This window comes from Tachypleus tridentatus, chromosome 6, assembly GCF_004210375.1.
Source record: "Tachypleus tridentatus isolate NWPU-2018 chromosome 6, ASM421037v1, whole genome shotgun sequence".
NCBI lineage: Eukaryota > Metazoa > Arthropoda > Merostomata > Xiphosura > Limulidae > Tachypleus > Tachypleus tridentatus.
Window position 1 is genome coordinate 19,047,796 of NC_134830.1, and position 12,997 is coordinate 19,060,792.

The 12,997-nt window shown below is 29.2% G+C and overlaps 1 protein-coding gene across 1 annotated transcript in view; it reads right to left on the reverse strand.

The window, feature by feature from the left end:
• The window catches only part of KrT95D (phosphofurin acidic cluster sorting protein KrT95D), a 129,516-nt gene that overhangs the window by 53,450 nt on the left and 63,069 nt on the right, over positions 1–12,997 (reverse strand). Inside the window, exons 12-14 of the mRNA XM_076503589.1 lie at positions 5,069–5,314; positions 2,869–3,077; positions 1,331–1,485 (exon numbers count right to left, since the gene is read on the reverse strand). Coding sequence (XP_076359704.1) covers positions 1,331–1,485; positions 2,869–3,077; positions 5,069–5,314 — 610 coding nt within the window. The remainder of the gene's footprint in view (positions 1–1,330; positions 1,486–2,868; positions 3,078–5,068; positions 5,315–12,997) is intronic.

Consider the following 12,997-nt stretch of genomic DNA (forward strand, 5'->3'; position numbering starts at 1 on the left):
GACAGTTGTGGGAAGGTGACAGTTTTCCCAAGTCAAGATAAGAATAAGATAAACATAAAAAAATGGAAAAATAAATTTTAAAAAATAAGGTATCACCATTTGGAGGTAAGTAAGATGAAAACTATTTCTTAAAGTTAGTATTCCTGCTCCCAATATGGTAGAGGCATTACTTAACACAATATCAGTCAAGTGATAGTTTACTGCGACTTTCGTGCTTTTATAAGCTGCTCAAGGTGTACATCCACATGAAGTAGTGCCAAGTTCTTAAATGACCTTATTGTTATAATCCCACATTGTAGCTTGTACCCTAGGATTTTTTTTAAAACATGCAGTGTATTTTGTTTAATTTTAATATGTTTTGTTTATGGCTAAAAAATTTATGGTTATAATATATATATTTATTGATTGATTTTCAGACTTGACATAAAAGTGTGTTCTTATCACCTAAAGGGTGCACACCTACCTTGATATGTTTAAAGAAAAGCTATAGTTACATCTCTCTAATGACATTCTGTACAACTTTAAAAGGAAAAATAAAAACATTTTTTGTAACTAAAAAAACAACTTAAGTATCAAAAAAAGGCTTTTGGAATTGTATTAAAAATTATTTCTTGTAGTAAATTTCAAAAATAATAATCTTTCTTTTTTAATATTCAGTTTAACTCAATAAGGCTGAGACTGATTAAAAACCTAAAAATGTTTTACAAAAGATTAAGGGATATGAATTTCCACATACTTTCTTGGATATTACATATGTATGCTTTCCAAGTTAGTTGTAATAATTTGTCAAATCTGACAGCACTTAGGCCTGGAATTCATTTATATTTTAAATAATATAGCATGATTGAAAGTAAGCCTAATATCAGCAAAGAACTGAAATTGAGCTATCAGCTGATTTTGCTAAACCATGGAGAGAGCAAAGCTTTGCAAATGTGCTTGAAAAATTCTCTTCAGATAAGTATACTACAAATGTAAAGTTCATCCTCATGCCTAAAAAAATCACATGAAATTTTGTTTCTTAACAAGCCTGTAATTCACTTCTTAATCCCAATAAACTAAAACAAAAACTAATTATATAAGATGTAATGCAAAAATGTTACCAAGAAACTGAACTAGCTAGAAGTCCAAGAAGAACTGTAAACAATCTGCAATAATTTCAACACTTCAAAAACAAAAATAATTTGATTTTACACATTGCCTTTAATCAAAAACAAAATAACTACTGAATAGAAAATTTCAAATAATATTCAAGTATAATTTTGTTCAAAGATTTTGCAACACTGCAATTCATTCATAAGGTTTCATTCCAAACATTTTCAAAGAAACTTACCTAATGGAACAATGTGAAATCTGACATAAGTCTGCCATTCAGGTGGTTTGCAAGAAAAATGGTCAACATATAACCGAAGCAAAGAATTAAGAAAGCCATCAGGGCCTAAAGAACAAATTTTTATTGTAGGTGGTGCTCTTGAATTACAGTTGCAGCTACAAAAAGAAAAAAAACAAAACAAACTCAAATGAGTCTTACAGAATAAAGTTAAGTGATACATAGTGATTTGTTATAAAGCTTCCCACTAACAATATTTTTTTACCAATTTAATAAAAAATAATTAGTAATTGTGTACAGGGTGAGCATACAGAAATTGATTTCTGTCACACAATGACTTCTCACTATCATGAATATTTTTTCCCATCTTTCAATAACTTTAATCACTGGACACATGCAAGAGCATCCAAAAGTTATTGTTCTTTTCACTCTTTGTAGCTGACATGAAACATTCAATAAAATCACTGTTATAATGATTTACAATTTCAGTGTGAAAGAAATCAATATTTTTCTTTAATAGACTTGAGTCAATATACTACTTTTAAGAAAGATATATTTTATACTGTATTACTATGTAATGGAGCTTGCTTCTTTGTTTAATACAAATATATATTTATCTACTGTCAAGATGAAAGCTTCACTAATGATGACTCATTAAAAGTGATAGTTGAAAAGTGCATATTCCTCAAACAGTTAATTTAAAAGTTACATTATTTTTAAGTTAAATTCTAGACAAGTGAATTATACAAGTTCTAGTTATACAGGATGATGTCAAAGTCACACATAACCATGACATTTCTAAGACATGATTGTGTTTCACTAACAACTTTCATTATTTCATTGGTTACATGGAAATTATTTTTATAACAGCTATATGTGTACAGCTGGCCCTCTACTTTAAAATCATAAATGAAAGTTAAATCAATTAGTTAACAGCTCCACCTGCAAATTCTTTGGTTACTCAAATGAAACAGTTGGATTTAATTATCAGTATTTTAATGCATCCAAAATCCAAAAGTACAGAGCATGATTTTACTTTTAATATTTTGTAGTAAACAGACATAAGTCATGGACTCTCAGATTCACAGTCAACATGTTAACGAATAGGCCATGCCCAGCCTTTTTCTCCTAGGTTACATATTTATTGATGTAAAGCAATCATTTAATATTTCCTGTATGTGTTTTTATCTCCCTTGTAGTTAGGAAATGTTTTTTCACAGGTTATGGCTAAGTAACACTCTTCTGAAAACATGAACTACCTTTCAACATTCTCATGCCACCTGTAGTGACAATATTTTTAATTAGGTTATTTCCTGTTATAAAATACAACACATACTGTATACGAGTCTAATTTTTAGGCAGTAAATACAGAAACCTAATAATAACTAAATTTTGTTTTAAAATAATTGAATTTTCAGAATTATTCAGTATCCGATACAATGTCTTTTTAAACTTTTGTCACTTTAAATAATATAATTTTTTTTCTAGATTGTAATGTTTATTTATCACAATAAAGTATAAGAGAAAATACTGAAACTCACAATTTCTGGATCTTGGCAACAAGAGAGAATACAGATGCTTTTAGATCTGATGCAGAGGATATAGCTACAACATAATGTTGCCTTTCTTGTAAGTACTGAGCAAGATACTGACCAACACCATCTGTTGTATTAATCAAAAGAAGGTGGTCTGGAACTGCATCGTCTGTTGGAAAAATCCTATTTAACTGTTCCATAACCAGTTTTCTAGGCTAGAAGTAAGCAAATAAATCATATGAATATTCTGATTTATGCAATAAAAGGATACTTATTGTAATTACTGCTGAAAAAATGCAGATATTTGAAGATCTCACTGGCAACCTGACAATACTACACATTTCATTTCTTACTACCCAAATTAAGATTAGGGAAATATAGAATTTGAAATCTAGATTTTGCTTTGAATACAACTTCTACTTTACAAGCCTGTCCAATCCTCCTCTCCATCTTTAATTAATAGCTGTCAGCCAAAGTTTTCTTGACCCAGATGTATTGGCTTGTAACTTCTACTGTTTCTAGGTTCTGATAGCAGATATTTCTTTTATCACAAATGGATGCTTTTACAAACAATTGTTACTATCGTAATTCATGCATATGTAGTGTTGCTTAAGCATGTGTATCCCTTTGAAAAATCTACATTGCAGTTACAACCACAAAGTTTGATGAGCAGACCTATATTTCATCAAATGAATTTTTTGGACACTTATGTTTTAGATAATAAACATTACTGTCACTTTAGACCAATCATAACATAGAATTCTACATCTAAAACAAGGCAAAAACTTTGTCTATCACAACAGCATGGCGAGCAACTAATATTACCGTGACATTAATTATGGTCAAGTATACGACTATTTTTAACATTTCTCGAAGTTCTTTATAACTCACTTATGTAAGTCTAGGCATAAAAGAAAGTAAATAAAGGATAAAAGCATTTGTAATGTGATTTACATTGCTGACAAGCAATAAAATCCAAACAAAATTAATGTACCAGTGATGTATCTCCAATGTTCTAGATTAGACACAGCTAACTGATGTATGTCTAAATGCACACTACTTATGATTTGTAGTTTGGAAACTTAAAACAATTTTGTTTCACGTAGAAATATTTAGCAAAAATGTGCAAACACAATGCTATTCAGTCAAGTTAAATACAGTTGTCTGTACTCAGTGACATTTTCCAATATGAAAAATATTATGTCTCAAGAGGTTTCTTCAACATTTTCATTGTGTTCCCTTAATTTTTATACAAGGGACTGAGGACTCCTTAAAGTGTAAAACCTATGAATAACAGTGGATGTACACTTCTAAAGTTCAAGTAACACATGATTTTCTGTTTTGTATACACATGTAAATGGAATGTTCTGCAAAGACATAGGGATCCAAATAAGTGGTAGGAAAAATACAAATCAAACATCATCAAATCAGGTCAGTTTTGTTTTACAGAGTAAGCAGAACCAGTATTAAATTTTACACAAGCACAAGTCTATCATATACTGAACTAGTTAGTCTTTATTCCTAATGAAACAAGTGATATACAAATACGTCTAGTTTTCAATAACTTCTGTTACATTAGGTGTAATGCACAAAAAATTCTAACAGACTATGCAAAACAAAAATCATATTTAAATAGATGTTAACCCACATAAATTTAAATTAAATATAATTAATACACTTATAAAATTTATTTATTTACATCAATTTGTTTCGAACCAATTTTTCAGATGCTTTTACATTATTATCTAAATAAAACAGAACCTAATAATGTATCTCAGAATGGCTAGTATGGGTATTAACACTTTTACTAATAAAGCAGAGAACAACTTTTTGACCTTCTTAGGTCATCTTCAGGGTAAACCTCAGTGAGGTATAAAAGCGTAATACTGTTTATTTCAGGATACCACTTTTACCTGAAGATGACCTAAGAAGGTCAAAAAGTTGTTCTCTGCTTTATTAGTAAAAGTGTTAATACCCATATCAGTCTTCCTGAGATAATTTTTACTTCAAGTAGGTTTCTTGTCATCACAAAGAACCTAATCAACTTCATTAAAAATTGTATATGCTAATAACTGAATAACTTACGTTGAATAGTATTTGTGAAATTACTTTTTTCTTCTTGATGATTTATATTCTATGTTCTAAACACAAATTAAAATAATGACTGAAATTGTTCTATCATGAAATTCATAGTAAATGTACTCACACTTCCATCCGCTTCTTTCACACTGCTTGACCTCTCAACAGTTGCAAGATTTTTCTCTTTACTATCTTTTACTGTTACAGTTTTTTTTTCTTTAGGCGTGGAGATGTATTTTTCTCGGGAGAAAAGTTTTGTTTTTTTTTCTTTGTCTATTCCTGAAAAACTTGTAGTGGCTTGAGGTTTTTTTTCTTCACTTACTAGTGTTTTAGGTGGACTACTGTGGTTCTCACCATGTTCTTGATCAGTATCCTTCAGATGAAAATTAAATAAAAGTTTAACACACTAAGTGCATTCTTTTACATGACAAAGTAAAGCTGCTTAATAAATTACAGCCTATACACCAAACTTACTTGAGATGTTATCACATGCAGTATTCAACTGTACATGCTTAGTAGAGTATACCTAAAATGCTCGACATAATTGCATTTACAGCTGGATGTTTTAAATTCTATAAAAGATAAATCTTATGCACACAGTTACAAGCTACCTAGAATTTCTTCTGCGTATTTCAACTTAGTAACATTATCAAATATATACACTTGAATACTAACAACATTCAATTTATTCTAGTTTTAAACTAATAATGTATAAACTCACCAGAAAAATTATCTTAAATTCAAGTGTTTTACTCTGCCACCTTTAGCTTGGTATTTCAGTGAAACATTAATTTCAGACCTTGTATAACAAAATTATGATTTTAATTTATTGATTAAGATAACTTTTTATGTGCAGACTTTTCTTCTAACTACTCTTTGAAATAATTTTAATTGTTGCACAACATATCTTCATATCACACTCAGGAGTAGCACTACCTATTATGCTAAAGTTGTTATTGTCAGTGAAACTGCATATTTGCCAACACACTTAAAGCCATCTGTTGGAATATCAAGTAAGCCTAAAATTAAATCTGTAAGATTTAAATCTACAACCAACATGAGATATATGGTTATCTGATTGTATGCTAACTACTACAAGATGCTGTATGAATTTAACTGAATATAAATTCCATCGATTCTGAAACCTTTTAACATTTACAGTGAAGATGAAAGAAGTCCGCAAACAATCAACAGATTAGGGCAGTAACCTAATTAAACTAGTCCTGTAATCAATCTTTTACTGCAAATATGATTGCAGGTCTTTGTACTGCATGTTATTTATGCTGGGATAATTAGTTATATATCATATCAATATAAACTAAAAAAACATACAGAAAATTTCTGGGAATAAAGTTTTTCTTCTTCTAAGTTGTATTTCTCATAATTTTTACAATGTCCATAATGATCACAGAAAAATACAAAAAGCATTTTTATAAACTCACTCACTGACCAAGTAACATTATCACATAGATGACAGAAAAACTATGCTACACAGTTTTTGTTCTTTTCCTTAAAATTCCTAATGATTTTATCACTGAACACTGATGTTTTGACTCAAACTGCTATCTTAATATATCAAGAATTACCATTTTGGTATTAAAATGAAATGTAGGGGAAAAACAACACAAACTTCTGCATTATGAATTATTAAATTTATTACATTCTCTGCCCTATTTCTTCTTATTAATAGATCCTTTGTTTTCTGAAAATTCCTATCTTATGGTACAAATTTAGCCTCAGAAACCACCCATACTTCCAGTACCTTTCATTATATTTTATCTGATTGAGTTATTTGTTCAGAAAGTTTAACTGAAAATTGTGCAAGAACAATTTACAAGACAGCCAGCAAGAAATATAAAGAATTGGTTTGTTTTGTTTTGAATTTCACACAAAGCTATGTGAGGGTTATCTGCACTAGACGTCGCTAATTTAGCAGTACAAAACTAGAGGGAAGGCAGCTAGTCATCATCACCCACCACCAACTCTCTTGGGCTACTCTTTTACCAACAAATAGTGGGATTGACTGTCACATTACAATTCCCCCTATAGCTGAAAGGGTGCACACATTTCATGCGATGGGGATTCGAACCCACGATCCTCTGCTTATGAGCTGAGTGCCTCAACCACCTGGCCATGCCAGGCCAAAATATAAAGAAATATTCTTGTGAAGTAGTCTTTGTTTTATGAGTACTCCTATCCTATGGTACAAAGTTAACTTCAGAAACCAACCTTACAAAGAAATATTTTAAAAAGTAAGATATTGGTCCACTTACAGTATTGTTACTTTATAATGAAGCTTACAACACCTTTCAGTGAGGAGCAGTGTATAATTCCTTATGAAAAAAATACTTGGCAAATGATTGAAAAAGACATGATTCTAAAGACATATAATCCGATAGAACAAATATTCGTACATTATACCTAAAACTCATTCTCAGTGAGGAGCAGAGTTTTTTGTTTTTGTTTTATTATGAACTATACAAAATGCTAAAAAAGGCATAATCTTGTTGATATGTAATCCTATAGAAATATTTATGCATTATACCTAGAACTTTAACCTAAGCTTCCTGAAAAAAACAAAAACTTCAATATACTATTCACCTGGGTAACTTTCAAACCCAAATTCTGAGTAAATGTTTTTAAAAGGTCTGCTAAATGTGTTAAGTTTTAGCTTATCGTATGAGAACAAATGAGTGCAATTAATATATATTTATAGATTTACCAAAAGCTTCCAAAACTGAGGTTTATATTTATAATAATTTAAAATTTATAAATTAGGTTAGGTTCCTTAACAAGCAATACATATTCACTAATCGGAGTTATTATCATATTTGGTTAGCTTATTTTGAATGGCATTCTACATATTTTGAGCAGGTGGTCTGTAATTACAGTGATATTAGTTTTCACTAAATGAAGCTTGTTTAACACTCGTATTAGAGGACTGATTAAATCAGCCAAGTTCATGACCCCACATTGACCTTTATAGTTTCCATACTATAACTTCTAGTATGTTTCAGTATCTTCACCAAATTTTGCAAGCTATCAGTAAGCAGCAACAGTATTTTGTGGAAAAAATCAGAATTTTTAAAGAAGTATTTTCATTTAACATTTCTTCATGAATATATAGTATCAAAGTGTTGATTCCTCCAAGTGCAAAATGATTTTCATGTTAATTTTAAAAATACTTTTCTTCATCTGAAAATTGTCAGATTTCATTAGCGTAACCTCTTAAACCTAAACAAATTTCAAACATACACCTTATACATTATTTTCTCTACCTTAACCCTATACGAGTTCAGTCCATTAGACCAACCTTGTAACCATCATAGAAACTGTGAAATAAATCTAAATTACCCATTTCTTCCTTCTAGAATTTTTTCAAATTATAACATGAAACTACATTTGTTTATCCTAAATAGTTTAAAACTTTTAACAGTATATATGTTACTGCTTTTTGAACCATGTTTAGCTAATAATCCTACCACATAAGTTGTAAATCACTTGGCAAATGTGACTAACATTAACCTAATGAATTATGTAAAACACAGGCTACTTGCAAGTATATTTTATGAAAAATTATTTTCCTTTATTTTACCTAGTATAGCCTAAAAAATCCTAATTTTTACATTTTAGTTATTTCTGTAGCGAACAAAGAATACACATAAAAAACAAGGAATATGCTTGTTTTTTGCAGTTGAATGATAGAGAATCAACTTTACTTTTTTATACTAATAGTACAACTGCACCAAATAACTTTTTTTATTTAATTAATTAATGCACCAAAGAATAAAAATGAATAACATCTAAGAAACAGACAATGTCCTATAACTATCACAATTTTTTCTGGCTTTTTAACTACACAATAAGAGCTGTTAAAAATTCAGCTGAGCTCATCAATGAGCTTATCAATTAGAGATAAAGATTGTTTTTTGTTTTTTTTTATTATGTGCAAAGCTACACAAGAGCTATTTGCAGTAGCCATTCCTAATTTAGCTTGGGCTACTCTTTTACCAATGAATAGTGGGATTGACTGTCACTTGGCTGAAAGAGCAAGCATGTTTGGTGTGATGGGAATTTGAGCCTGTGACCCTCAAATTACACATCAAGCCCCTAACCACTTGGCCATGCTGAGCCAAATAAAGATTGAACTGGAAGCATAATATACTATGTCAATTAAGAGATTAACACTTTAGCTTTCTATTAGTTATAAATAATATATTATTAAACTTAAGAACAACTGGTAATTTACAAAAAGAGAGGATATGACAGGTGGGTGTCTGATTTTTTAACTTAACGTCCTGTAAACAAATAAAATTTTACCCTATAAGAATTATGCTTTGCCTGCATAATAACAGTATTAGAATCAGCAATTTAAATTTCATACTTGTCAGAGGGATAGTAAATAAATTAGAGAAAAGGGAATACCTATAGAGCAAAAGTTACACTTCTCATATGAGAAGAAATTGAAGATATTTTTTAAATATTTCCTTATTAAATTAAAACCTTAAAACTTGTATGACACTAAAAGTTTGATTATTAGCTACATTTTGATGAAAAGTTTACTCGTATACCACGATAACCAACTACTTTAATTAAACTTTGAATGTAACTAAGTAACATTTCATGACTCATGCAGAAAAGGATGGTCAATGAAAAGATTTAATCACGTATCTACAATCTACAAGTTTTTCAAATACAAATTGTAGTACACACAGAATACATAAAGGATAACACAGAGAGATTGTACTGCTGCAGAGGTATATGTATTTTGAAATTCAAAATTTGTTTAATTCTAAACTGAGTTTCAAATATAAATTTTCAGTTTGTAATTACAATTTAGAAATTATTCTTTTTAAGCTCTTATCAAATTAGAACTGTTAACTGTTTATGGAATGCCAAATGAATGTTGAGTTTAGATATATTTTCTCTTTTGGGGATGAAGTTCGTTTTTGTACTTTAAATTGATTATTTATTTGAAGAATTAACTCAGTTTTTTGCTAATTTCTTATTAAAACAAATTATTAACATGAAATTGCTATTCTGAAATGCAATGTTGAAAATGTTACCAATTTCTTTTAAAACGTGTAGAATAAAAATTTTAAAATCTGTAAATATCTCAACATGTACTAACACATCAGGGCTATACCATGAAGTAGGAGAGTGACTGTATGATTGACTAACAAAGCACACGAATGGATAGGAATATGCTAAATTTGTGTGTTACACAGGGTCTCACAAAACACTGGTACAGCACTATACTACATATCCACGCCTCAGAACTGCTGGATTATGTACAAGTTCATGTTAGTTTTATTGAACAATATGTTTAAGTCACATTTAGCAGCAATTTGCAAACTGTTTATCTAATAAAATGTAAAGCAATAAATGTGATTTTAAGTTAACTTTTTGCTCTTAATGGGAAACCTAAAATTTATATTATTTTCCTTTTTTTTCCCCAAAAATTGTTAAAGATTTGTTTGTTTGGTTTGTTTTGAATTTCACACAAAGCTGCATGAGGGCTATCTGCACTAGCCATCCCTAAGTTTTGCAATACAAGACTAGACGGAAGGCAGCTAGTCATCACCACCCACTGCCAACTCTTGGGCAGAATTTTAAGCTTTTCTTATTATTACCATAATCATGTATTGAATTCACAGTCACTACAATATTTCTAGTGAATATGAGAGTAAATTTTTATTTTTGAAAATATTTGATTAAACAAGAATTGATGTTACAACAATTCTAGTGATACAAGATAGTTATTTTTAACAGTTTTTAAGAGAAAGCATAATTTAAACCTCTTGATAGGGGAATATTTTCATATTCTCCTAGACCATAATTTGAAAAATTGTATCTTCATTCATGTAGCCCCAAATATTATAATGTTGAGTGCATATACATCTTTTAAAATTTTAGTTCCTGATCTTAACTTTAAGAAACTTGTTAATCCATATAATTTATAAAATGAATAAAACCTAAAACCAAAAACAAATAAAGTTTGAGCTAAATAGTAAGCTTCTGTCATGTAACAAAATGCTTTATCCATCTATATGAGATTTGGATATTTGTAATTTTGTATCAGATAAACTTACGGATAACTAAACTAAAAATCTCATGGACAAGATCAATTCCCACTTATGACACTGCTGATATAGTTATCACAAGGAGGAATGTGAAATGGTAGTCACAGCAAATTACCTTGAAAAAAAAAATTACAGCAAATAATGCACAAAACCTATAACAACATATTTTAACCAATTTTAATTGTGGAAAGCATTTTGTCAAGTACATAAAATTCTGATCCATTGGTAAAAGTCTTGATTACATCTCAATGTAAAGACAATCCACAACATTCTGTCCAGAAACTATAATTCAATTTATAAGGCATGCAATGGACAAAACTTAAGTCTCAGTATTATACAGATCTGTTTTAACCAGTTTAGTTATGTATTTGTTACTCAAACTAAATAAGAGCAGTAACAAAATTTTAAAGAGATTTGTTTTTTGTCAAAACAAGGGGAAATATCTTATGTCACTGCAATGTAGGCATGAGAAAGAAATGAAAAAGGTCTATGTACATAGAAAAGAATTAATATTTTATTACAAAGTGACCAAAATAAAAAAATATTCAATGCAAAAAATTTGTTACATGATTTGATTTAGTATTTCATATTTTAAGTCAGAGTGGTATTTTATTAAACACGAGTGAGACAATAAACTCAGAAAATGAGATTGAATTATACTTTTATAGCATACAACTAACATTGCAAAGTATACTCAATATTGTTTTGAGCCATAGACAAATGATTTTAGAGCCCAGTATGCTAACCACTGGACAAACGCTAGACCCTACATGTTCAGACCTAAATATCTAATACCTAGAATATCAAAGTTATTATTGAAAACCTATTTATTATCAAAATTCAGGAGCACATAAAATTCCCAAATACTAAATTAATATGCGATATAATCTTACGTGTCATTTTTGAACAAAGTACTTCTTTAATTAAATCAATCACATGATTATATGTAAAAATCTTAAATCTCTACAAATTACATAACCCAACAAGTAACTCTGACATTCCCCTCTTAGTAAATCTTTTTAAATTAGAATGGAAAAAAAATTATATTACGAGGTTGAATTTTAGTTTCTTGCTTTTAGTAGAAGTTAATATTAATTAAAAACTTGAAATTTGTTTTAAAAGAAAAAATATCAGTAAGAAAATATCTAATTAGACAACAGTATATGAACACAAAAACCACAGAACAAGTATCAGCTGAGATGTAAAACAGAACCCTCTCTGCTATAACGACACACACTGACTTATCTAAGTACACAAATGCTTTTATTAGTTAAACTTCTATTGAAACAACAACATATCTAAAACACATTTTAAACATTCCCTTTTTATTTTGTGTAAGTTACAACTAAGATAAACAATTTTTATATAACAAAAATAATGAGCTACACTCATACAAATGTAAAAAGAAAAAAACAATCATTAAGGTAACTAAATACAAAATATATTGTTTTAATTCTTTACCAATAAACTAAACCTTCCAATTATTTCTGGTTCTTTAATTGTTCCTTTATTTCTCATTATTTAACTCTTCTGAACACAATATGTCTACTGTTTGTTGTTTGGTATGTTGGCTTTCTTTTTTTCTTCTGTGTTCTTCATCTTTGCTTTCTTTTGTTAAGTAAATTATTACTGCACGGACTTAATCCACAAATACTCAAGTCTTAAAGGCTAACTTTAATAGATGTTATTCTTGATTAAATAAGCTCTGTAAAACGTTGGACTCATTTCCTTCAGCATCGTTGCTATAGATTTATTTATCAGTCTTACTCTGAATACTTCATTTTCTCTATGCAGACAAATTATTTTTTATGGAAGTATTCAAACCTCGCTATAATTGTACACCCACACTTGAGCCTCCAAAATTCAATTACACATACATATAGCAATTGTAGGTAGATTAAATTAAAATAATACTACAATATTTTACAAATATTTTCAATGTTTAAGAATAATTCATAGACCATATGAAACCA